Genomic DNA, 26,103 nt, shown 5'->3' on the forward strand with positions numbered 1-26,103 from the left:
CTGCAGTTCATCCAGAGTGATCATGGGCCTCTTGGCGGCATCTCTGATCAGTCTTCTCCTTGTATGAGCTGAAAGTTTAGAGGGACGGCCAGGTCTTCGTAGATTTGCAGTGGTCTGATACTCCTTCCATTTCAATATAAGCGCTTGCACAGTGCTCCTTGGGATGTTTAAAGCTTGGGGAAATCTTTTTGTATCCAAATCCGGCTTTAAACTTCTCCACAACAGTATCTCGGACCTGCCTGGTGTGTTCCTTGTTCTTCATGATGCTCTCTGCGCTTTAAACGGACCTCTGAGACTATCACAGTGCAGGTGCATTTATACGGAGACTTGATTACACACAGGTGGATTCTATTTATCATCATTAGTCATTTAGGTCAACATTGGATCATTCAGAGATCCTCACTGGACTTCTGGAGAGAGTTTGCTGCACTGAAAGTAAAGGGGCTGAATAATTTTGCACGCCCAATTTTTCAGTTTTTTTATTTGTTAAAGTTTGAAATATCCAATAAATTTCGTTGCACTTCATGATTGTGTCCCACTTGTTGATTCTTCACAAAAAAATACAGTTTTATATCTTTGTTTGAAGCCTGAAATGTGGCAAAAGGTCGAAAAGTTCATGGGGGCCAAATACTTTCGCAATGCACTGTGTATATCCTCGTGTTTTTTTTTTTTTTTTTTTACAGGACAGCGAAGCCTGCAGCCCTGTGGGAGGGGGGGGGGGGGGAGAGAGAATCAGAAGCAGGACAGGAGGGGGGGGGGGGGGGGATAGTGTCAAAGAAGCAATTACAGGAGTGATGCCCGGTGTCTCTCCCAGCAGCAGCTGGAAGCTGGCAGAAGGGGGAGAAACTGTCTTTCAGCTGCTGCAGAGAGCCATACAGGGTTTCCTTCTGTAATTGCCCCTCTGCCTGACCGCACCGATTCCATGTGCTATTTGGGGCCTCCCTGTGTGTCAGGGCCCCCTACAGGAGGACTGGTTGTTCTCTCTCAACACCCTCCCCCCCCCCCCCCAAATCCGCGGCCCTGCTGCTACCAACTGTCTAGGTTTTGTGAGTAGCACAGGTTTGCCTTTTTACCTTGAGTGTTGCCTTACCCCTATGTGACAACAAAACGTTGGATTCCAGACACGGGTAAGAAACTGTCCCTTTTACCTTGTACCCTCTTCTCTCACCTTGCATATGGATTCAGGCTGCTTACAGCACACCTGTTAATGATGCGGACTCCTGCAGCTTGTAGTCATGCTGCTCACTGTCCCTAGAGTGTATCCCATCATTTAAATTCTCTTTATCTTGGTAAGGTATGGATGGATACTCTACCATTTCTGCTGAGTCATTTACTACTGACCTGTAAAACTTTATGGCCCAGATTTCAGATTCTTTCTCTAATTTTCCTGTAGCCTTAGCAGCTTCAGAGCCATTGGCCTTAGAGACTTTTTGATTATGAGTCACTCCTGCCTCTGACTGAGGAACTTGCCCCTGTGGGGTTGAAGGTTACTGCTATTACTATTAAAGGGGACTGCTATTAAAGGAGACCGTTTTAACACTTGATGCATTGTGCACCACTCTAACTTGGCGATCAGCCTGTTGCCTCTACCAGTACTGTTTAGTATTGGTCCTTTGAAGCCTCAGTGTCTTTTACCGTTGCACTCTCTTTTCAAACTCTTTATACAGAGATTGGAAACACTCGATCGCTTATTGGCATTGTACCCATTTTAGAGAGGATTTTGTACAAAATGGTCTATTGCCATGGCAGATCCAGCTGAAAAAAGTTCTTACCAAACACTAGCCTATCTTTAAGAACCCAATTGGAAGCCCTTTCCACAGCTCTGTTCTCACTTTCCTGGATGGGACTATATCTTGTTAAACCATGTTTGACTGGTCAAAATCCCCCAATCAAGATCCCACCACTGCCGCTGTTGATCACTTGATTATTGAATGTGTGGAGCAAATGGCTATTGCTTTAGGTTTCATTAGCAGCTGTCTTTTTGAAAGCTTCTCGTTTTTCTTAGGTCCCATGTCATTACAAATGCGTAGGGGTTAATGGTGAGCATCCAATGTTATCTGATTTGGCTAAAATATCACCAGGGCAAGGAGAAATATGGCAAAAGTAAATGAAGGCAAGGGGCCCAGATCCTATTGTATTGCATTCCATCCTATAGACAAATTTTACACTATTCAGAATAATCTGATGATTGAGGTGGTAGGACAGATCTAAGGGAGTCTAAAGGACTGTGTGATGGAACTTGGGGACAAATGGATAACATGCATCTTTTGATGCTTTGGTTCAGCAAGTGAAATCCTCCTCCTCCTTCTTCTTTTTTTTTTTTTTTTTTTTTTTTCCCCGACAAAACCGGAGACGAGCAATAAAAAAACAAAAAAAAAAAAAGAGGGCATGGTCTGGACATGACCGGCTGAGGCTGCTTTCTACTTGAGCTCCGTGTCCTAACACACCTGGCCTGGCTCCTTTTTGTCATCTCCTCAAGGCATGAGGAAGACCAAGAGCACCTCTGGGCACACGGTTACGCCTCGGAGTGCCCCCTCGGGGAGTGAGATCAGGCATTTCTTCTCGGCCTCACAGGCGCCTTCCCCGGCTGGCAAGATGGCGTAGCCATGCAGCCTGCACCATGTGGGCGCAGACTTTACACCTGCCTCTCCTTCTTTCTCTGCAGCATCGGACACTCTCTCAGATACCCCGGCGGCGCTTCGCCCGCCTGCACCGAGCACATCCCGGCCGCTCAGTCAACTTGGGGAGGACGTGGAATTACCAGCCATTCTCCGCTCCCTGCCCGGTAAAGCCGATCTGGAGGCTTTTGTTGTCCGGCTTAAGGCCACTCATCAGAAATAGGTTTGGCAAGTGGCGGACAGGGTGTCTGCGGGAGAGGCTACAATTACTGCTTTCTACCCTTGAGAAAGCACAGACTTCTCATATGGAAGCGACTGTGGCTTCCATGACATATGAAATATATGGAAGACTGCAGTCGCCGAAACAATATTCGGCTCAAAGGTTTACCCCAGGCAACTGGCCCTGAGGACTTGCCTGCCACCATCAGTTCTGTTGTTGGTCAGCTTATAGGGGACTCTCTGCCAGACAATTTGGAGTTTGACTGGATCCACCGGGCTCCTTGCCCTCGCTCTGCTGATCCAGAGAGGCCAAGAGATGTGATATCCCACTTTCACAGGTATACCCATAGGGAACTGATGGTCCGTAAGGCCTGGGACTCTGGCCCTGTGGACTTTGGTGGCGCTTCTCTGAAGATCTTACCAGACCTTTTCCAGGGCCACACTGTACGGCCGTGTGTTACTGCCCCCACTGTTGGATTTGGCCATGCGAACAGGCATCACTTACCGATGGGGGTGTTCCCCCTGTCAAGTCGCGTTCCGCAAGCCCAATTCCTCCAATCTTCACTCGCCAAGTGAACTACCTGCTTTGTTCGCTTTCCTCGATGCTGAACCAATTCAAATACCAAACTGGTTGCTGATGCTCTCCCGCTCCTCGGACCGTCGAACCCTGGCTCCTTTGGGAACTGCTTTAATTCCTCGCCCTCTGAAGATCCACCGCAGAGCTAGAGCTCCCGTGTTGGAGGCCCCCAGGGAGCTCTGAACATTGTAACTGGCAGCCCTATGAGTGAGTACTTGATCGCTGACACCCCTCCTGTCCCGTTATGTACTACCTGAGAACCACACGGTGGGCTACATGCCTTTTTTAGAACAGTCCGTTTTCTCCCCCTCATTGACTACCTGCCTGCTTTTTCATGACCCAGGGACTGTTCTGTTTTTGAGCTTTGGGTACTGCTGCGGGGGGGTCAGGTCTCCCTCCTGCATGATCTGCCCTGTCACACTCTGATACCTGCTGACTGTGATACCTAGGGTGGGCTGGAAACAATCGCCTGTGGGACTGACTGAATGGTGATCTTCACCTGTCATCGTATGCCTATGGGCTGGGCTGCGGGTGGGACCTGGGACATATCTCACTGCTCATCCCTGGGGGTGGTGGGGCTGGGGGTTCCTCCTGCATCCGGGCTTGGGGGACTTCTGCAGCACTGATGGGTGTCGGGTGGATGGGTGGGGGGCGTCAGGTGCCCTCTGGGGTGGTTGTAGTGTTCTAATATGCTGGTGGATGGTCCGAACTGCCTGGGCAGAGTGCTTTTATTTGCTTGTTGTATGGTGTCATTGCAGCCTTTGGTTATACCTGGCTGCACGTCCTGGACACGGGTGCCTTCGCCTGTAAGTGCTATCTATACGTGCTTCTGTGTACAGGCAGTTCGGACTCTTTTTTTAAAATTGTTGAGCCCATGTTTAATATCTGGGGTCTGTTTTGCACTTATATTTTTTGTTCTCTTTGCATATGCCCTCACCCTCATGTTCAGCTGTTGTTAACTTCCTCAGTTCCTGTTTGTCACTGATACCCTATATGCCTTTCTAAATTTGCCTTCTCCTGCTGGGTTAGGTGGGTGGATTGGACTCGTTGTTCCTGCTGAGCCTACTCCACCCACGTTTCCACATGGGATTGTCTGTGGTGGGCTCCGGTAGCCCCCTAGTGCAAGCGCATTTAGTTTCCTTGTGAGTTTTCCACCTCTTGCCTGCTTTAAGTTCCTTGGTTCTCCTACTATTGACCCTCTTTGCCTCCTATCCCGTCTTTTCTCTCCTCTTCTCTTCTAGTCTTTCCTCTCCATTTGATTTTTCTTCCATTGCCCCCCCCCCCCCCGCTCTTTATTTTTTTTTTCTCCTCACCATCCCCCTGCCTGCGCACCACCCTATGGAATGGATGTTCTCAAGGTGATTTCTCTTAATGCTAAGGGGCTTAATATCCCTGAAAAACATAGTGCTCCTTAATGACCTATGCTGCAGTCACGCAGATGTGGCGTTTATCCAGGAGACCCACTTCAGAGAGGATTGTCTCCCACTACTTAAGAATCGTTACTACCCTGCTTCCTCCCACTCGACCAATGCAGAGGCAAAATCTAAGGGGGTGTCTATCCTTCTGTCGGCATGTTTCCCTTGGACCCTGAGGGACGATTTGTGTTCCTTAAGGCCTCGATCGGTACTTTTCCGTTAACGCTTGCGAATATTTATGCTCCCAATGACGGCCAAGACTCCTTCATTGTCCGTACTCATAAGAAGCTTCTTTCTTTTCAGGAAGGTCAGTTGATTATGGGGGGGGGGGGGACTTCAACATTCCCCTTGTTCCTGCGGTCGATACGTCCTCGGCCGTTTCGTCCATCCCCCTTGGCCCCCGCAAGAGGATTTTACATTCGTTCCACGACGCTCAGCTCATTGACGTATGGAGACTGCAACATAACGGGGAACGTGATTACACCTTTTTTCCGTGCCTCACAAGACGTACTCCAAAACTTTTTTCTGATTCCCCATCACCAGCTGCATGCTACGGTGTCCACTGCCATTGACTCCTATCACAATTTCAGATCATGCAATGATATCTTTATCTTATAAACTGACGGAAGGCTCTGGTGTGGGGTCCCGAGTGTGGCGTCTTGGTGATACCCTCCTGCAACACCCGGAGGTGCACACAGAGGTTCTTAAGGAAATCATGGAGTACTTCCGTGAGAATGTGATGGATGACTGTGACTCGGGGGTCGTATGGGAGGCTCATAAAACAGTTAAATGAGTACTGTCAGATGTAACATTTTGTGGCTTCTTTGCCAAAGCCGCTGAGAAGGGGAGAAGACTTGCTCCCCTTCGAGCGGATTTGTTCTTCAGAGAAACATGAAAATAAAATATCAAATATATAAAAATTCTGGTGGATTTGACAGGACCGGCGGTCCCGCCATTCATCGACAAATGGGAGAGGGACTTGGAAACACGAAAACAAGGGTTTTCACTTGGGAAAAAGTTTAAAACTAATACATAGTTCCATAGTAGACATGAACACAGTTGAAATGAATTATAAATGCATTGCCAGATGGTATATTACCCCCGATAAAGTTCATAATTACCAAAAAGAAAAATCAAAAAACTGTTGGAGGGGTTGCCCAGAAGTAGGTACAATGGCCCATCTTTGGTGGGACTGCCCAAAAATGAAAGTACTGGAGGGAAATCCTCTGTCTAATTAAAAAATCACGAAAATAGAAATTCCGTAAGATCCCCGGTATTGCCTATTCCATGGTATCAAAAACTCCATTAGGCAATACAAAGTAACACTGATACCCCACCTGATGAACGCGGCAAAAGGACTTATCCCATTATTTTCGCAGAAGGAAGAGGTCCCGACTATGGGAGATTGGGTGCAAAGAGTAGAGAGAATAAGAACACTGGAATGGGAAGAGGATGATGCAGATGAATGCAGTGATATATGGGAAAATTGGAAGGAGTTTAAGACAACAAGAGAGTACACCAAATGGAGTGGAGAAAAAGAGAAAGATAACTAGTATGGAGCGGGGGGGGGGGTTAAATAGGGGGATAAATAGGGGAAGGGATAACTTATACTACTGGAAAATTAATGTTTTTATTGTGCAAAACGTAATTTGTATGTTTTCTTTTCTTTTTGAAAATGATAAATAAATTAAAAAAAAAAAAAAAAGTTATACGAGGCATCCTTATTAAACATGGCTCCCGCCTTAAGAAAATTTGTTCACAAATGCTCGAGAAACTGCTGGGGGACATTCACACTTTAGAGACTCTGCACAAGCGTAATCTTAGCCCGAGACATGGAGAAGTAGCTCTTCTCCCTACGTAAACAGGTCCAGGACCTCCTCTTTGCCAAAGCTAAAGCAGACCTACAACGCTCTCGCTACTCCTTCTATATGTCGGGGGAAAAAATGTGGGTGGTTGCTGGCGGCCTCTGTGCGGGCGCAGAGGCTGGCTAGTTATGTCCCACATATTGCCTCTTCCTCGGGTCGTAAATTTGCGCTCCCTAAGCAGATTGCAAATGAATTCCAGGGATTCTACTCGTCTCTCTACAACCTCTCGGGCCCAGATGCTACACAGTCACAAATTGATGACTATATAGCTTCCGCCCGTTTGCCACCACTGCCTGAGGACGCGAGGGAACAGTTGGAAACTCCAATATCTCTATTGGAGCTCCAATGTCCAAGCTCTATGAATTGAATTTCCTCCCTTTACTGTCCATGATTCACAAGCTCTTGGATGGCTGGCGTATGGGATTGCACTCCTGGTTTGGGAGGTGCAATCTCATTAAGATGACAGGGCTTCCCAAGATACTGTACCTTTTGCAGGCCCTACCTATAAGCCCCCGTTCACACTAAGGTCGCCGTAGGTTGCCTCCCATAGGGAAGCTGCGGACCCGTTCTAATAGGAGCGACACAAGTCGCTCCGACTTAGAAAAAGGGTCCGGAGCTTCTTTGGGGCGACCAGGAGGCGACCGCCATAGACTTCAATGTTATGAAGTCCGTGGCGGCCGCTCCGAGGTCGCGGCGCGCTGCTCGCTCTCGACCTCGGAGGTCGCGGTGCGAAGTAGCGTCGCTTGCATGTGAACGGGGGCTAAGACTCCCCTCTGCATTCTTCACACTACTTCACTCCCTCTTTATACAATTTGACTGGGTCTGCGGGTGGCCTCGTTTTATCTTGGGCTGAACTAGTCCTCCCCAAACAGTATGCGGGTTTGGCCCTTCTGGACGTGGCAAAATATATATCAAGCGGTACACCTTAGCCGCCTCCTGGACTGGCGTAGACATTACTCAGGCAAACTCTGGGCACAGGTTGAACAGGCACAGTCAGGTGTCCCCCCTGGGGGGAGCCCCCTGGTGTGTGGGTGCTGTTCCGAACTCCCTCAAGTCGCACCCTAAGATCGTTATGACGCTTGCACTGTTTGCTTCTCTCTTTTCGAACCCTGCTATATCTACCCCGTTACACCCAATTTTAGGCAATCTTTTGAGCCGGACAACACGGACCCAGTCTTCAGGCACCTGCGGACTCTGGGTAAGTTTCTAGCATCACACTTCGTGTGTAATGGACAATGGCCCTCCATGGAAACTCTGGCGCCGGATGGTCCCTTTTTGGTCTAGGGTTCTAAACAGCGGCCAAGCTCCACCACTTCCTGCATTCGTTACCCTCCCCTGAACTATACGCTCGTGAACTTACGCCTTTTTGAAGACTATTGCGCAGGCGAAGGTTGTTTTCAGGCCCAGTCTCAAACACATGGCTTACTAGTTACGCCTGCAGAGGGCTTCACCTTGTCATGCTTACACAAATGGGAGGCTGATCTTGATTGTACACTTGCATCTGGTCAACGATTGAATGTCTGTACGCTGGCACTTAAGACTCCTACCTGCACGAAACTGCAAGAGACCAACTATAAAGTGCTCACCAGATGGTACCGAGTACCCTCCCTCCTACACAAGTTCTACCCGAGTGCTTCAGCGGCGTGTTGGCAATGGCGGGAGGAAGAGGGTATGTTGCTGCATGTTTTTTGGTCATGTTCTAGGATAGTTCATTTTGGAGGGCTGTCAAAGACCTCCATTGGGGTGCTCACCAATCATACCATTCCAGACACCCCGGCCTTCTTTCTCCTCCAACTATCGGACATCCCGATCTCGAAAAATATAAAAAGTCGATCCTTCCTCATGTTCTATGTGCGGCTAAATTGTGTATTCCTCTGTATTGGAAGACCCCTCATTCACCTACTATCAGTGATTTGCATGCGCAAACTGGAAGAGATCAACAAAATGGAGGACTTAACAGCTCAACATAGGCGTGGGCATTATGAGAGGGTCTGGGGTTTCTGCAATGTGTTTATCTTCTCTGACGGGGAAATCCTTAATGCGTTTTCAAAGCTCCACTTGTTGACACCTGGGCACCTCCATACCCTCTACATCGCCTTGGCCCTATCCGTCCGTTATATTTATTCCTTCCCCCCCCCCCCCTTTTTTTTTTCTTCTTTTTTTTTCTTTCTCTCTCTTCTCTCCGTTTTTATTATAAAATCTGGCAGGGACAGTTGGAATTTGTTTTATAGCCTGGTTGCTCCATATACGGATGCTCAAGTGCCTTCAGGCGTTGGATACATCTTCGGCAGTATGATGTTACGTCCTCACTATTTTGCCTGGGGATCCTGCTGCTTCTCTCTCTACGTTGCAATCCACTGTGTTTAACATTTTTCCGAGTTCAGTGTATATGCACTTTACTATTGATGTTATTTGCAATGTATGCCAATGTTTCTTTTTTCCCACTGTTTCTGACTTTCTAAATAAATAAAATATATTTGGAAAAAAAAAAATTGAAAAAATACCAGTCTAGCTTCAACATTTACATATTTAAAGCCTCATGCATTCTAATTGTAGCACCCTCTAGAAATTTGCTAGAGTTTAGTGTAGATCTTTTAGGACAGGCAAAACCTAATTGGCTCAAGGCTAAAACCTGAGCTGTGTAATCTGGGTCATGGTTCCTTTAGGTCAGGGCTAACGGTGGCCCTAAAGGGTAATGCCCCCCTAGTCTGACTTCGGGCCTGGGGTTCAGGTGCTGGAAGATACCTACCAAAACGCGCACAAACAGGAAACCTTTTCTGGAGGCACAGGAGCAAGGTGAGAGAACTCCAGGAGCAGGTCGGCATGTTTGGCTGGTTAGTGTCAGTTTGGGGAGAAGAGAGCCTGGAGGGCTAGTGAAAGCTGCAGCAAGGCTGGTTGGCAGTGCCTGAAAAGGTGGTGCTGGGATCAGTAGCCGCAGGAGTGATGCAAGTTGGACACTGACATTCTACTACACAACAAGGGGGCCTCGAGTTCCTGCCTGTGATGGGTCATTGCTTCATCTGACTGAGTGATTGTCGGGTATTAATCCAACATTCCTGATTTTGTAACATCTCCGTAATTATACTAATTATATTTGATTTGGTTCCAAACTGGGTACTAAACAGAGACATTCCTCTCTAAGCTTTTGAAAATTAAAGAAAGCACTTGATAGTACAATCAAACATCACCACATCCTTACTGGAATCTTCTAATATATTATAAACATAAGTGAGTCTATTGCACGAGGCAATTGTAAATGCTAGTAAAAAAGGAACTCTTGTGTAGCTGTTGAAAACTTGTTACTACTAGATGGGCTATATGGTAGCAAGATCTGTGTAAAAGCAATGTCCCTCATATGTTAAATTCACTGATGATGATATTTTTTATTCTCTATGCAGGAAGTAGATGAGGAATTGCCAGCAAATGAAATCGGAACAACGCTTGTTAGTACAACTCCAATAACCACAGAAGCAACACACTCAAACATTGCAGACTCTACCTCGGACACTTGGTTAGACCTCTTTCCTTGGGCAACAACAGAATTTACAACCACTTCATCTACACCAGCAGTACAAAATGATGAAACCGTGGCTCCTAAATATGAAGAATCAATTGAAGATGACCAAGATGATGAGAAAATATCCTCTTCAGAAAATACATGTAATGGAGACTTGTCTCAAGCAGAGATGGCAAAATTTTCTAATGCCATGATGAAATTTAGCACGGACCTTTTAAAAGAAGTTCACCTGGGATCCAAAAGCCCCAATGTGGTTGTTTCACCTTTAAGCATTGCTCTGGGGCTCTTGCAGTTGACTTTAGGTAATGGCTATGTTCCCCTCCCCCCAATACTCTTAATATATACAGACCCATAATAAGTGTATGTAAAGCCTCGTACACACGTACCGATCGTCGGCCGAACGATCGGCCGTCTTTTGTCCAGGGCTGTCGTGTCTGTTGAAAACTGCAAAAGACTACACACGAATTTTGTCGGCCAACAACAGCCGACTGCAGAAGTGATGTCATGTCATGTGATGGTTAACTTTCCTTGTCTTTTTTCTTCTCTGAGCATGCCCAGTCTTGCTAATCTGCTGTCTGTCGGCCGAAATCTGTACTGACTGGCAAACAATCGGCCGTTCTGGTGTTGGCCAACAAAAATTTTAATGCCTGCACGACAGATTCTGTTCGGCCGAAAATGCGCTGTCGGCTGTCGGAAGCATCATACTAACAAGCCTACAATCGGCCGATCGGTCGTCGGCCGAATATTTACGGCCGACAATCGGTACATGTGTACGGGGCTTTAAACCTAAATCTGTTTTTCAGTATGTTTAATATCCAAAATAAATACAATTGTGTTGCACTATCATTTTTAAATAAACATCCAGAAACCAGGTAAATTGTATATAATCTTTAGCTCCTGTTCAAGAAGTGATAAGTGTTAATAAAACAAAAATCCTTGTAAACCAACTTAAGCAGTGAAAACAATACAGAAAGTAGTCCACTTTTCCTAAATTCCAAGATTTCCAAAAATCGCATTGGATAATGCAACTGGTGACGCTCTTCTCCACCAACAGATCATAAGCCTCTTAACAGAAATCGAGACCCTTATAAATTACAGGAAGTCTGTGCTTCCCCAGGCGGTGGATAAAAACAGATGGCAATAAAGCACCCACCAAAGAATACTCCTCTGCTCCACCAAAGCGACCAAGAGAAAAAGGCTCCATATAGTATGATACCCTAAAACCATTCAGGTTTAATAAAATAATACGAGCAAGGCAATGAACAAATATGTATGAAAAAGCCACGCCACTCAAACGTGCATTCACAATGGCGTCACAGCGTACGCTGTCAGAATCAACATCCGGGGCCAGGAAAATCCCTTCCTATTTTAATCCATTGCTTGGGGAAGCACCTTAGACCACCTGTAATTTAAAGGGGTCTTATTTTCTGGTAAGAGGCCTTTTCATCTGTTAGTGTAGGAGAGTGTCACCGGCTGCGTTGTACAAAGCAGATTTTGGAATTTAGAGACGTGGACTGTTTACAAGGAATTTTTGTTTTTTGCATTTGTCACTTCTTGCACTAATTTGCACATATTTTATGAGCTGAAGGTTTATATGTAGTGTACTGTACTTCATTTCAGGATGTTTTAAACTGAGAGCAACACCATTTTATTTATTTAATATCGATTTGTGGATATTTGTGGGTGCTGCTGTGTCCTTTTGACTAGTGGTAAATTTGATCTGATTGTAAATATCACTGAGTGCAGAGTTCACACGATTTTTGCTAAATGTTTGGTATCCTCTTTTTCCATAACCATTTTCATAAGCAAATCATTATTTGCTCATTCGTTACCTGGAGACTATGTTGCAAGCTGACAACACAAATCCGTTACCTTGCAATCGGTAAGAATGTTGTCATCATGTCATGCACTCCCCTTTTTTTGGCCATTTGGGCTCCCTGTTAAGTCTATACATGCCTTCTGAAGACATGATGGCTAGCCCACAATTGGAATGTGCACAGGAGGCTGACAGCACTGCTGCCAAATTGGGAGGTTGTGGATTATCCATGTCAGCCTGTGCTGTTACGGAGAGGATCTCCTAATAAACTTTGCTGAAAACATGCTGAAAATTATCTTTTGGCTTTTACACCCATTAAAAGGGTCTGGGTGGCCATACAACAACTACAGTATCTGTGAGGCTTTAAAACTCAATGTTAGGGCACAGAAACCCCCAAAAAATCGAATTGGCGATTATTGACATAGGATTGGTATTTCATAGAGATCAGTGGATAGTTTGCCTCTGTACATGGGCTTTTTTTTTCATGCCAGAACTGCTTGTCTTCTCATACAAGTCAATATGGGGGTTGAGGGGGGAAAGGGAGAAGGGGGAGGGGAGAGTTGCAGTGGGAGTGGGAGCCAATAATCCATAAAGATATGCAAAGGAGATTGCCTGGTGGGTAGATTATGGACCTAAAAGACCTTTTCCCCTCTTCAGAGAAGACAAACGTATTCCGTAGGCCCCAGGCGATTTGGGTTATTTTTACCAAAGCAATGTGGCAGAATGTATTTTGCCCTAAATTTTATGAAGAAGGCTTTTTTTTTTTTTTTTTCCTTTTTATTTAACCATTTCTGAACTGGAAGGATTTTCCCCCCTTAATAAACCAGGCCATTTTTTAGGCCATTTTTTGCAATTCGGCCAAAACAAAAATTGTTGGCCTTTTTTTTTTTTTTTTTTTTTTTTTTTTTTTTTCCTACAAATAGTGTTTTCTTTTGGTGGTAATTGATCACCTGTGCGTTTTTATATATTTTTTTTTTTTTTTTTATATATTTTTTTTTTTAAACCCCCCGGTATAAACAAAGAGACAATTCTAAAAAAATATATATATTTTTTTTCACTTTCTGCTATATAACATTCCCCAAAAAAAATTATTTTTTTCATCCTTCTAGGCCAATTTGTATTCTGCTACATATTTTTGGTAAAAAAAAATCCCAATAAGCGTATTTTGATTGGCTTGTGTAAAAGTTATTGCATCTACAAACTAGGGGGAAGATTGTTTTATTTTTATTTTTTACTAGTACAGCGGCGATCTGCGATTATTTTTTTTTTTTTTGCGGGACTGCGACATTGTGGCGGACAGATCGTACCCCTAACTGTCATTTTTGACACGTTTGGTGGGGACCAGTGACATTACTACAGTAATCGGTGCTAAAAATATGCACTGTTACTGTACTTATGACACACTGGAGGGAAGGGGTTAACCTAGGGGTGATCAAAGGGTTGTGTGAGCCTAGGGGAGTGTTTTTTCTAACTGTATGGGGGAGGGGCTTGTGAAATGAACACAGAGACCTGTGATCCTATATAGGAGGATTACAAGCACTCTGTGATCATTTCAGAGAGAACAGTCTGCTGTGTTTACAACAGCTGACCGCCCTTCTCTCTCAGCGGGGAGTGATCGCTGGTGCCGCCTGTCCCATGGATCAGCATCCCCGCTGCTTAGTGGGGATGAAGGGTGCGCTCTGGCGGCACGCGCTCGCCCCCAGGAGTGCTCCTATATCCAGTATATATGCGGCGGGCGGTCAGCAAGCTGTTAAAGAGAAGAGAAAAAAAAACCCCTATTGAAGATTAAATACCATGAAAAGAATGCTCTAGATTTCTCAATACAAATTATAAACCATTTGTTTGGGTACAGTGTTGCATGACTAAGTAATTTTGTTTAAAACTTCATATAAATTGTGAAGCAAACCTAAACCTACAGTCTATTTGAAGCACATGAAATAAACATCACCCCCAAAGGAGTGCAACAAAAATAAATTCAATAAACATATAGTCCAAAAAGTCTGTAATCTTGGTTATATCAATATCCTTCACCTCTGTGCTCAGTGCCCAAAGTACCAAAAAAGGGTTTACCTGGAGAAGAGGGGAATTGTTGAATATGTTTTTACATACTGGTGTAAATTGGACAGCGAGGTGTGCTGCGAAGGCCCTGTCGGAAGAGGAGAAAAAGCGTTCTATGACCTTCTTTGAAAAAATCTGGTGAGCCTTTTTTGGTGCTTTTGAGAGTTGAGCCCGGAGGTAGAGGATATTGGTATAACCAGGATTTCTACATTTTTGGACTAGATTTATGGACTTTTAGTTCACTAAATATATTTTTGTTGCACTAGTTGAGGGGTGATGGTTTCACACGTGTATATGTATGTTTGCTTCACAATTCATATTGATATGCAGGTATAGCACTGACTCATTTGACTTGACTTGGTCTGATAATTCAGCCTAACTTAGGCCATACGGGCTTCCCAAGATCATTGTAAATGTGTCCCCCCCTTAATTAGCATTGCTAATTTACTAACCCCTGTTTGTTTTAAGGGTCTGGGGTCAGAATTCACCAGAAGTATAACAGTTGCTGTAATGTCATCCTGTATGGTCTTTGTTTCCGGTTTAGGTGCAGAGAAGGAAACCGAAAAAAAGCTGTTGGAGACACTCCATGTGGAATCCTTGCCATGCCTTCATGAAAAGATGCAGAAAGTTACAAAGCGGCTGGTACAGACTGCGTTAAGTATAGCTTCTCGCATGTATGTCGACAAAAGTGAGTTCAGTTCACACAGTACTCGCTCTGTGGGCTTTGCATGAATTTATTTTCATGCATATTAAAAGTAAACCTGTCGTGAGAGAAATATAGGGCTGCCATTGCTGACCCCCTTTTGTGGGGGCTGCCATTGCTGACCCCCTTCTGCAAATACAAGCTGCTTGGCAGTTATGCTGACCCAGTTTTAATACTTTGTCACTAACCCTGACCAAATATATAGGCTGTAATATTAAACAAAAAAAAAAAAAAGTGTCTCTTTCGGGTTAGTGATTCAGAAGAGGGGGTGGTAGAGACAGATTTCACATTTCTTTAATGACCAGTAACATCTCTTTGTATAATGGTAGAGGAGAGGAGTGCTTGACTATTATTGAATTGCCAATAATGATAGCAGATGTGTGCGGATTGACAGTTCTTTGGTTATAGGGCCCCCTAGCAGCAGTGATAGAATATATTGTTTTTATCCAAGGTGCTTTGAAACGCATTGGCTCACCTTGAGCTCTAAATGAATTGAGCTCTAAATGTATTCTGGACTTTTACCACTGAAGTGGTGGTTTCAGTCTTGCTTCCTTTTTTTTTTTACCCTTTTCTTTACCCATACACCTCCTGAGCAGTGTAATACATACTGTTCCTTGTTCCCACTCCTCAGTTTACCTGCCTGGATGGAAGTTAGCTTTTAAAATTTGGATTGGTGAGCATGTGGCGGATTTCCCCTTTCCCATCTGGCAGTACTAGCTCCTTGTCGTTTGCTCAACACAAGGAAAGGATCCCACAGCTCTGTTAGCTTAAATATTAAGTTTTGGAGCTTGACACAGGAATTTTTTTCCCAGTTCCAGCAGCCGAACTTAGTGGTGGGGTAGCAAGGTAATCTACAATATGCTGTCTGGAGGGGTGGAGTAACGGGGTCCTTTTACTTTGCTCTGCATGGACAAAAAAAAGGGTCAGTTTTAGGAACTTTTGAAGTTTTTATTGTTGTTTGCAGGTTCTTGTTCTAGTGCCACAGGGATGAAAGAGGAATGAACCATCCTATGTGGTGTAACAGAAGTTCTGAAGGATTTTAGGCTGGAGTTCAGTGTTAGGCAGTTGAGTGAATGACTTGGATATGAACTTTGGCCTTAATTTACTGAAGTGAGACTGCATGAATTTAAACGCCCAATGTTTTAGGCCAGGTGTATGCAACCTTTTGAGAGGTGGAGATCTACCTGAACAACATTAAAATAAATGTACTAGCAAGACCTAGTAAGGAAAACTTAGAAAAATTAAATATCACTGTAAAAATATAAACTTGGCCTACCTTTTTAACAGTGGACAGCATGAGTCAGTAGGGCAGCAGATAGTGTCACAGTAGAGCCCCAGACAGGGTCAGCAATTTTTTAATTTGTTTTATATTTTTTATAAATTAAAATATACATGTCTCTTTCGTATGCACAGCGCTCCATAAGTCATAACCGCAGGTTATATTGCCTCCTCCAAGAGTAGGACAAGACAGAATAAAAAACACCTGGCTATGTCCATGGGCCATCCTCAGCTTGGTATATACCCCCCCCCCCCCCCCTGCTCTAGGTAATCTGTCTAATCCGGAGTAAGGACATGGGATCTCTGGTCCTAGCAACTTTTTTTTTTTTTTTTTCCTCCTTCCTTACATCTTTTTTGTTTTTTCTCTTGGGCCCTAACTGAATGGGCCAAGCTTAGGGGTGAGCAGGTTTCCGCTGCTTATGTTGATTTAGCAGGCCAGTTAGTCCATGGGCTGCAATTTATTTGTGATGGAGCTATGGATACAGCTCCTGCTCTGTCCAAACTTTCTGTTTCAGCGGTGGTGATTGTTGCAGAGTGCAATCACTGGGTGCAGCGGAGTCCATTCAGATCAGACATTGTGGAGTAAACAGGAACTGGCTTCTTTATTGGAACATAACACAGATAGCAAAAGATGTCACTTTTTCATTTGTAAGAAGAACACAGACAGGAAGAGATAATCAACAAGTACAGTGCAGTGTACAGGAAATGACAACACATCATAGAGAATGCATAGCATATCACTTAGCATTAGCGACATCTACTGTCCTATTTGTGAACTGCAGTTTATCTGTAATAAGCTAAAAGCTGTTGTATCTCCAACAGTGATTAGGCGCGTGCTGTGGCTTAAGAATTAGTCCACAGACCAAGCCTCCAAGAAATCTCTCATTGATCTGCCCTTTCAAGGCAATAGCTTGTTTGGGGCTACCCTGGATAACCTCATTAAGGGTATCACAGGAGGGGGGGGGGGGGGGTTACCTTCCTGCCAGTCAAGGAAAGGGAAAGTGCCTCGTCGCAGATGGCGGCCCTCCTTCTCAGTCCATAGAAAATTATTTTGTGCTTCTCTGACAGAGAATAAGGGATCTTTCAAATCTTCCCCGGGAGGTTTCAAGCAACCTTGGTTCTGCTAAGCCTAGCGCTGGCTTCTCCGGACCAGCAGGCAAGATCTCTTCAGCATGAAGGCCTGTCCTCACTCAATATCGGGGTGGGGGGACATCTTCGCTGGTTTCTGGCCCCGTGGACCTCTTTTCTTTTTGTAAGCATCAAGGAGGTCTGCTAAATGTTTCTTTTGGGGGTACCCAGAAAGGGGGACAGTTTATTTTCAGGTTTTTTGGGTCCTGCGTCTCCTTGTGCAGACTTATTCCTGCAAAGGTTCAGGTGATGTCCGAACTACCTAAGGTTCCCCCTATCCCTGTCCAGGGAAACGATTTACCTAGGTCTTTCTTCTGGACAAACTTCAGGAACCATAGGCTGTGATTCTCCGGCTGCTGTCACACAGATGGATCTCTCTCCTGATTTGCATGCATGTTCTGAATCTGGTGGTATCCACCTTCAAGACAGTCCTGTTTGCACAGTCCTACATGCAGCTCCTTTAGCAGGTTCGGCTTCACATGAGGATACAGAAGTTTGTGGCGAGATTACGGGTTGCTCTGGCAGACACCGCAGGCATCCAAAGGCCACGGTAAGGCCGGTATCCTCCTCAAGTCAGGATTCTTCCACAGTTCCTGTGAGGAATCAAGAGCGAGGATCTTTCAATTATCATTGTGGCCGTAAATGTCCCTTGGGGGCTTCCTCTCAGAGAAAACCAGTCGTCCCAAGGCCTGATCTACCATCCTGCTTTACAGTCGCTGGTTTTAATGGCTTCGCTATTGAAAGCCAGGTACTGAGGGATAGAGGTTTGTCTGTATCAGTGATCCCTACTATGGTGAAGGCGATGAAGTCCTCTTCCAGCAAGATATACCATTGTATGTGGAAAGCGTACATTTCTTGTTTTCAGTCGATTGGTGCTCATCCTCGATCCTTTTCTGTAACTCAGATCTTAACCTTTCTTCAACGGGGCATTGATCAGAAGTTAGCCTTGAGTACCATCAAGGACCAGGTGTTTGCCCTGGCAATCTTCTTTCAGCGACCCCTAACCAAGCACTCTTTAGTTCGTACCTTCAATTCAGGGGGTTCGACATGTGGCTCTACCTGTATGGTCTCTTTTGCTGCCATGGGATTTAAATTTAGTGCTTTTCGGTTCTCCAGAAACCTCCAATTGAGAACATTCGGGAGATTCCCTCGTCTACGTTATCCCAGAAGGTGACATTCTTGGTGGCTATTACCTCGGCTGACAGGATATTGGGATTGGCGGCATTATCCTGTCGCAATCCCCATTTGGTGGTCCATAGGGATGAAGTGTTTCTTCGTCCCTGTCCATCATTCCTGCCCAAAGTTGTCTGACTTCCATTTGAAGTTTGTTTCCCAAGCCGGCTCATCCTAAGGAATTTGCTTTGCATACCTTGGATGTGGTTTGTGCGATTAGGGTGTATCTGGCAGTTACCGATCCCTTTCGGAGGTCAGACTCGCTTTTTGTGGTTACGGACGGACCAAGAAAAGGTCTGATGAAAGTAAGGAAACCTATGTGCTTGACCATATACCAGATGTAATAAATAAATAGTAGATGTAGGGTGTGGATAGGGACCAGGGATTAGCAGCCAATTCTTAGTAGTGCCACCACATACATAAAAGCAAATGAAAAAATCAATAAAATCGGCGCTTGATCAACCCCAATAAAAGTAATAAAATGCAAGAATAAATAAACATATAAATGCAGGATAATGATCATAAATGACATCAAATCAATTATATATAAATAATGATGTGGTAAAGTGCACAGTGCAAATAGTGCAAATAAAATGAACCACAATAATCTTCAAAAATAAAAGAGCGGTAGTAACATAGTCACTATAAAGAAGGAAGTGACAGTGAACTATAGGTGCAAAGTGATGGTAACTGATCAGATCCAAGTATAGAAAGGCAATACGGTCTGATCAAAAATAAGTGATGGTAATACACAGTAAGAAACACATGAAACTGTGTAATAGGTGGATTGTGACTGGAAAAAATGATAAATAATATAAGGAAGAATACCCAAAAAGAAAAAAAGCAGGGGTATATTGAACCATATAAAGATACATTGCTTTATAAGGAAGCAGATAATCATAAAGATAAATTGCTTTATAAGGAAGGAGATAATCATAAACAGTTCATGGAGAATCAAAAAAAGTTCATAAAGAAAGTAGTGCTGTGAAAAATGCCAGATGTGCGGGAAACTGTGGACATTCAATAGGTGCGGGAAACTGCTTTCAATACTGTGGTTGAGCGTGTATCCTTAAATGAGTGAAATGGCCGCTCCCCTCCAAGACTGTTTGTACCAATAGGTAGCAGGGTCTCCAATATGGAAGTGACTGGTCCAGTGGTGGTCCCTTTAAGGCAGGCTCTTAAGGTCCTTTTAGGTAGCCAACATCAGACATCAAGGGGGAAAATATCCTAGGTAGGGTTTGGAACTCAAACCACAGATAAATGGGAGGACTTCATAGTGTAGTAAATTTCAAAATGACAATTATTGTAGAAGCATAAAGTAATCAACTCACAATTTGTTCCTTCTTTATAGTTACTATGTTACTACCGCTCTTTTATTGTTGAAAATTATTGTGTGTATATATATATATTTGATGTCATTTGTGATCATTATCCTGCATTTATATGTTATAACCACTTCAGCCCCGGAAGATTTTACCCCCTCCCTGACCAGGCCCTATTTTGCGATTCGGCACTGCGTGACTTTAACGGACAATTGCCCAGTCTTGCGGCACTGTACCCAAATGAAATTGACGTCCTTTTTTTCCCACAAACGGAGCTTTCTTTTGGTGGTATTTGATCACCTGTGCGATTTTATACTTTTTGCACAAAAAAAGAGCGACAATTTTGAAAAAAGAACAATATTTTTCACTTTTTTTTTTTTTATATGAAATCCCCCCCCCCCCCCCCCCCCCCAAAAATGTAAAAATGTAAAATTTTTTAACATTTTAGGCCAATTTGTTTTCTGCTACATATTTTTGGTAAAAAAAATCGCAATAAGCGTATTTTGATTGGTTTGCACAAAAATGATTGCGTTTACTAACTAAGGGGAAGATTTTTTGTAATTTTTGTTGTTTTTTTTTTTTTTAACGAGTAATGGTGGCGATCTGCAAATTTTTTTTTTTTTCTTTTTTGAGAGACTGCGACATTGCGGCGGACAGATCGGACCCTTGCACAGGTCACTTTAATCATTGGGGACGATTTGAGTTACTTTCTAAGCACGATTGCACAAAGATCTATATGCATTATGTTGTATTAAGTTTCATACACTTATACTGTATTATCATTGTCAGTATTCACTTTAGCACTTGTCACCTTATATAGATATATCACCTATGCACGGTTGCACTTATAATTGTTTATGATTATTTATTGATTATATCACACTTATGCAATATTTCACTTGGTATTCAAGTGTCATTTACATCCATTTTCTATACATACAGCATTTGGCACCTTTAGGGTGAATTATATACACTTGGCACTTTGACACAATAGCTACCTCATTGTTAATTTACATATTGGGTTTATACCTGTTACACGTGACTAGTGATAGCACTAGTAACAAACCCCCTTTTTTGGATCACCAGACAGCGCCACCCCCTACCTCTTTCTTTTTCAGATCAGACCCTTGACTGACATTTTTGAAACTTTTGGGGGTACCAGTGACATTACTACAGTAATCAGTGCTATACATATGCACTGTTTCTGTAAAAATGACACTGGCAGGGAAGGGGTTAACTTTATTAGTGATCAAGGGGTTAAGTGTGTCCCTAGGGGCGTGCTTCTTACTGTTAAAGGGGTGTGGCCAGTGATGTAATCACAGAGACATATGATCCTACATAGCAGGATCGTATGATCTCTGCAGTTAGATCAGGGAGAATGACAGGCGGCTTTGTTTACATTAGCCGCCTGCCTTTCTCCCTCTCCACCGGGAGATTGTGAGTGACCGGCGGACTTCGGGTCCGCCGGTCACACGCACGGACATGTCGGGGAACGAGTGGGGGCGGGAGCGCGCCTCCGGCAGCGTGTGCTCACCCCCTAGAGGCTCACAGGCGAGCGACGTAGTACTACGTCACTTTTCCTGTACGGGGCTGACTGCCGCAGTAAATGTACTTGCGGCGGTCGGCAAGTGGTTATTTATTCTTGCATTTTATGACTTTTATTGGGGTTGATCATGCGCCGATTTTATTGATTTTTTTCAAGAAAAGGTCTGGCCGCTTCTTCAGCTACCGTCTCCAGGTGTATCAGACAGACTGTGACTCAGGCCCATTAAAGGTCAGGTTCCACCTTTCCCTGTCACGGCGCTTTCTATTTGGGTGCTAAGTACTTCTTGGGCCTTCCGTCATCAGGCATCAATATCGCAAGTTTGCAACGTGGCCACTTGGTCTTCGGGGGAATTCCTTCTCAAATAATAATATATAAGGTAGATACTTTGGCATCTTTGGATGCTTCTTTTGGCCACAAAGTTTTTCAAGCTGTGGTTTAGGAGGGGCTGTTCCTCTTGAGGGGTGTTTTTTCTTTAAACATTTATTTTTCAGACGACGGGGGTCCTGTAATCCGGTTAAGGGCTCTTATGTGTACCCTTGTGTTATTTCACCCCCCCCCCCCCAACATTTTTCTTTTGGCACTGCATTTGGACTTCCCACATACCAAGCGGAGGACGGCCCATGGGCGTAGCCAGTGTTTTTTGTTCTGCCTAGTCCTAATCTTGGAGGAGGCAATATAATCCACTAGTTATGCTTTATAGAGCACTGTGTCCATTAATTGAACTCAGAGAAATGGATTTTACGGTAAGTACAAAAATCCAATTTTTGCAGCCCTGTTGGGGTGGGGTGCTTTGGTCAAATATCGGGGGTATAAACAGACCCGTGATGTGTCACTTTTAAGACAGAGGAAGGGACTGAGGACAGGGATTCCCCAGTCTTTCTCTGCAGTCTCAGCTGCACTGGACAGAGAATAAATGGGAAGCGCTCTGTGCTGAGCAGCTTCCTGTTTGTTCGTTCATTCACAAACTGAAGCAGAATAATTGCAGTTTACTCTGCTTCAGTTATGAATTAATACAGGAGCAATCAGTACTGATCACTCACTGTGTTCATTCAGAAAAGGGGCCAGTAAATTACATATTTACCTGCCCCTTTCTCGCTCTCCATCCTGAAACATCCTCCGCAGCAGCTGGTGGGAGAAGAGAGGAGGGAAGGTGCAAGGAAGGGGTCCAGGGGAACACACAGGGGGGCTGGGCAGCAAAGAAGGAAGAGTAACCTGGACTGAAGGGGCAGAGGGGACGGCATATACAGGAATCAAACCTATGTTTCCCTCCTGCAGCCCCTGAATTCCGATGGGAGGGAGAGGAGGAGAAGCTGATGTAGCACCCTCTTAGTCAGGTGCTAGGTAAAAGCATTTGTTTTGCTTCATCTGCTTATCAGGGAGCCTGATTAGTAGTTAGGCCTGCTCATTTTGCTCAGTGTGTATTCATCTGGTCTGAGGGAGTATCCCCACTGTATCCAATAGGGAGGCATGTTGGACAGTGGAGGAAACCTGACCAATGATACACAGGCTTTTGTAACCGTCCCAGTGGGTTGGCACCTGGAGAGGTGCATCATGGGATTGGAAATAAGCCAAGAGCACATGAGCCATGAGGTCTTTGGGCGGGAAGCCAGGTCCCAGGAGGAGGGTGACGGCTGTCTCTCCTCCTGTCAGCAAGGAAGTTGGTCCTAGGCAGTCGGCCTAGTGAGCCAAAGTGTGGTGCTGAGCTAGGAGGTCCAGGATACGGACAGTGGAGTTGAAGGCAGAGTGACCGGAGGAAAAACAGTGTCCGTGAGTACCGGGGAGCTTGCCAGGGATCTGCCCAATAAGGGGACCACTCGAGTGGGGTTAGTGGACAGAAGCTAGCACACACAGCAAGTAGAGAAAGGGGGTGCCAAGGTAGGACCCTGAAGGTTCAACCTAACAGGATCACATTTACTATCTTCACTGTAGTATCAAGGTGAAGCAGCGGTCGCGCCGCATTCTACAGTTAGTGTACTCAACATTTGGGCATAGTTCAAGTTGGAGTATCCCACTCATCCCTTCTCCCATCCAAGTTCCAAAATAAAACACAAAAAACCAAATCCCCTGGACTGTTCATTGTCGGAGCCAAGTCTAAAGCGATACGTTTTATGGACTGTTGATATTGGTAACCCAGGTGAATCCGCACTCAGCAGCTCCCTAGGGGGCAGTGCTACACTGGCTTTCAGCAGTTTTTTAGCACTTTTGTAGTTCAGAAGGTAGGCTCTATGAATTGTGATAGCAGAGTCTATTCACAGGGTATAGTGAATATGTGTCACAGAATTTTAAGTATATATGTAGGGAAACTACACAAAGTAAGTTTACAAACTTCAAGATTGTTCTAGTAATAGTAGTTGAGTGGAAGTGATTGAAATGCAACTAATTTATGATTTTTATTTATTTATATTTACCATAGATACACTTTAAAAGAAAAGTAGGGCCAAAGCTTTTTAGCCAAACCTTCTTTTTCTTCTGGGTCCCAGGAGTGCACTTGCTTTTGGATCCCAACCATATTCTCAAGATCCACCCAAATGCCTACTTGGCAGCTGGCTCAGCCTCTTGGCATACATCTGAGAGCCTGAGCCGGCTGATCCCACCCCTTTCCCATCCCAGTGAGAGCTGGAGGGGCAGAGAAGAGAGCGGTGAATGGCAGCCACTACTTTCTGCTTAGAGCTGACCAAGAACTGAGCAATTGGCAGTCATGTGATCACTCAGTTGTTTGTCTTGGAGCCGGCAGGGGGACAGCTGCAGCATGGAGGGGAGTATGTATGTTTGTTTTTAAAACAACCCCAAAATTCTCCTCCTTTTAAATTGATGGCGCCACAGATGAACAATGCAGCCTGAAGGTGGCAGTGTTAATCTGTAGTACAGGCTTTCATTTTTATCAGCGAAGCCTCCAGCACGTATGTGATTTACTATGTCTGAGCTAATCTATTGATCACGTTATCAGTAACCACATGGATTAGTAACGGCTATGAGGAGAGACAGTGTCCTCTCCTGACTCTCTCAAAGGGGAGGACATTTATTAAGTTATTCACTAATGATGATAATAATAATAATAATAAAAAAAAAAATTGTACCTGGCCCGGGAAGGTGCATTTTTCTGTTGTGGGCCCTCCAGTTTCTTGAATTTGCAATTTACATATCACAACGCTCCTAGGGGTCATGGTATTCAATTGGAGAACCTGATCTAATGCTGCACTTGGCTGTCTATGGCCAAAACGGCATTTTAGATCAATTCCTTGCTTGAAGATATTACCATATATCAAGTTTACTTACCAGTGCCCCAGACCACAATGAAAACTCCACCTCTGTAGGTTAATCTCCAAACGACAATAAAAAAACACTTACTGTGGCAGGATCAGTAAGCCCATAGATGAACTGTAAATGCTATCCCGATCTAAATAGGTTAAATGGGTGCGAGAACTGAAGTGCTAAATTTAAATCTGGTAAATGGTGTGTCTGATGTGAAAAAAATTCCAATTAAATGTAACTGGGACAATGCCAATCCATTGTACATCACTGCTAACTATGTAAACTTCCCGTACCATCTGGCTTTTTAACTAGTTCTTTGTTTATTTGCATGAATTCTCTTGAATCTTTAAAGCTGAACTCTCAAGCATGTACAAAATACCAAAAAATGCATTGTGTTCTTTAAAAATCAATAAATGTGATTTTAAAAGCGAGCATGGTAAATACTAAAATTTGGTATCAGCCTCTTAAAATCCATTGGAATCTGAAAAGGAAAGGAAAGGGAAGGGCAATACTAGGAACCAATCAGAGCTGTGTAAACTTCAGGTTTGACTGAACAGAAACAGAAATAGGAATATACATCTTCTAGGAGGTAAAATGGCACCCATGTATGTTTTTTAACCACTTGCCGACCGCCGCACGACTATTTACTGCAGCAGTCAGCCCCGCGTAGGCAAAGTGACGTAGGACTACGTTACTCATTCCTGCCGGTCTGGTGCGTGCTCCCGCGCCCCCCGCCGTTGCCGATGGCTTGATTGGGTTCAGAACCGATCAGTCATCAGGTCCAGGCCAATGATTTTTAGCCTGGACCTGTTGATTGGTCCTGCCCAATCAGATTCTATTCTGAGCCTGTGTAATGTAAACGCAGGCTCAGAAAAGACCTGCTCTCCCTTCCCATGATCCTTTTTGGATTAATCGAGAGGAGAGAGCACGTCTCAACTGTGAGTACTGCACCAAGCACACCCACATACACTTAGATAGGCACACTTAACCCTCGATCGCCCCCCCCAGTTAACCCCTACACCCCCTGTCAGAACACACACTGTATACAGTATATAGCATTTTCCTATATACCCCTATAAGTGTGATTTGTGACCAGGTGTAGCGATTGCGGCCCCCCCTTTTTCACTTAAAATAGCCGCCACCCCCCAATAAAGATTTAACCCCCTGATCCCCCCTGATCACCCCCAGTTAACCCCTTCCCCCCCCCCCTGTCACATTGCACACTAATACAAACGTAATATACTGTTTTTCTGTATTCTGTATTAGTGCAATTGTGACTTGAATTAGCTGGTGCCACCGCATATTCGAAGACAGGCCCATAGTGCCCTCCTTGATGCACTGGCATATCCCAATTGGCAACCCACTGATTCTACAGCGCCAGTACCCCCCCCCCCCCCCCCCATTCACTGCCCAACCTGGAATCCACGTGGAGACAGCTGGTTTTACGTCCCTGAACTTTTTTGAGCTGTTCTTCACGGAAGATCTTTTCAGATCTATTGTGGATCAATCAAATTTATATGCACAATGTATCGCCGCCAACCCAAATTCGCCCCTTGCCAGACCATTCGGCAGAGCAAATTCTGCGATTTATGCATTTCGCCAACAATGAAATCTGT

The 26,103-nt window shown here is 44.5% G+C and overlaps 1 protein-coding gene across 1 annotated transcript in view; it reads left to right on the forward strand.

Moving 5' to 3' along the window:
• SERPINF2 (serpin family F member 2) overlaps positions 1-26,103 on the forward strand; it is an 88,636-nt gene that overhangs the window by 36,572 nt on the left and 25,961 nt on the right. The window contains exons 3-4 of the mRNA XM_082246238.1: positions 10,093-10,513; positions 14,630-14,773. Of these exons, the coding sequence (XP_082102364.1) occupies positions 10,093-10,513; positions 14,630-14,773 (565 nt within the window). The remainder of the gene's footprint in view (positions 1-10,092; positions 10,514-14,629; positions 14,774-26,103) is intronic.

Source organism: Pelophylax lessonae, assembly GCF_965119305.1.
Source record: "Pelophylax lessonae genome assembly, chromosome: 2".
Lineage (NCBI taxonomy): Eukaryota > Metazoa > Chordata > Amphibia > Anura > Ranidae > Pelophylax > Pelophylax lessonae.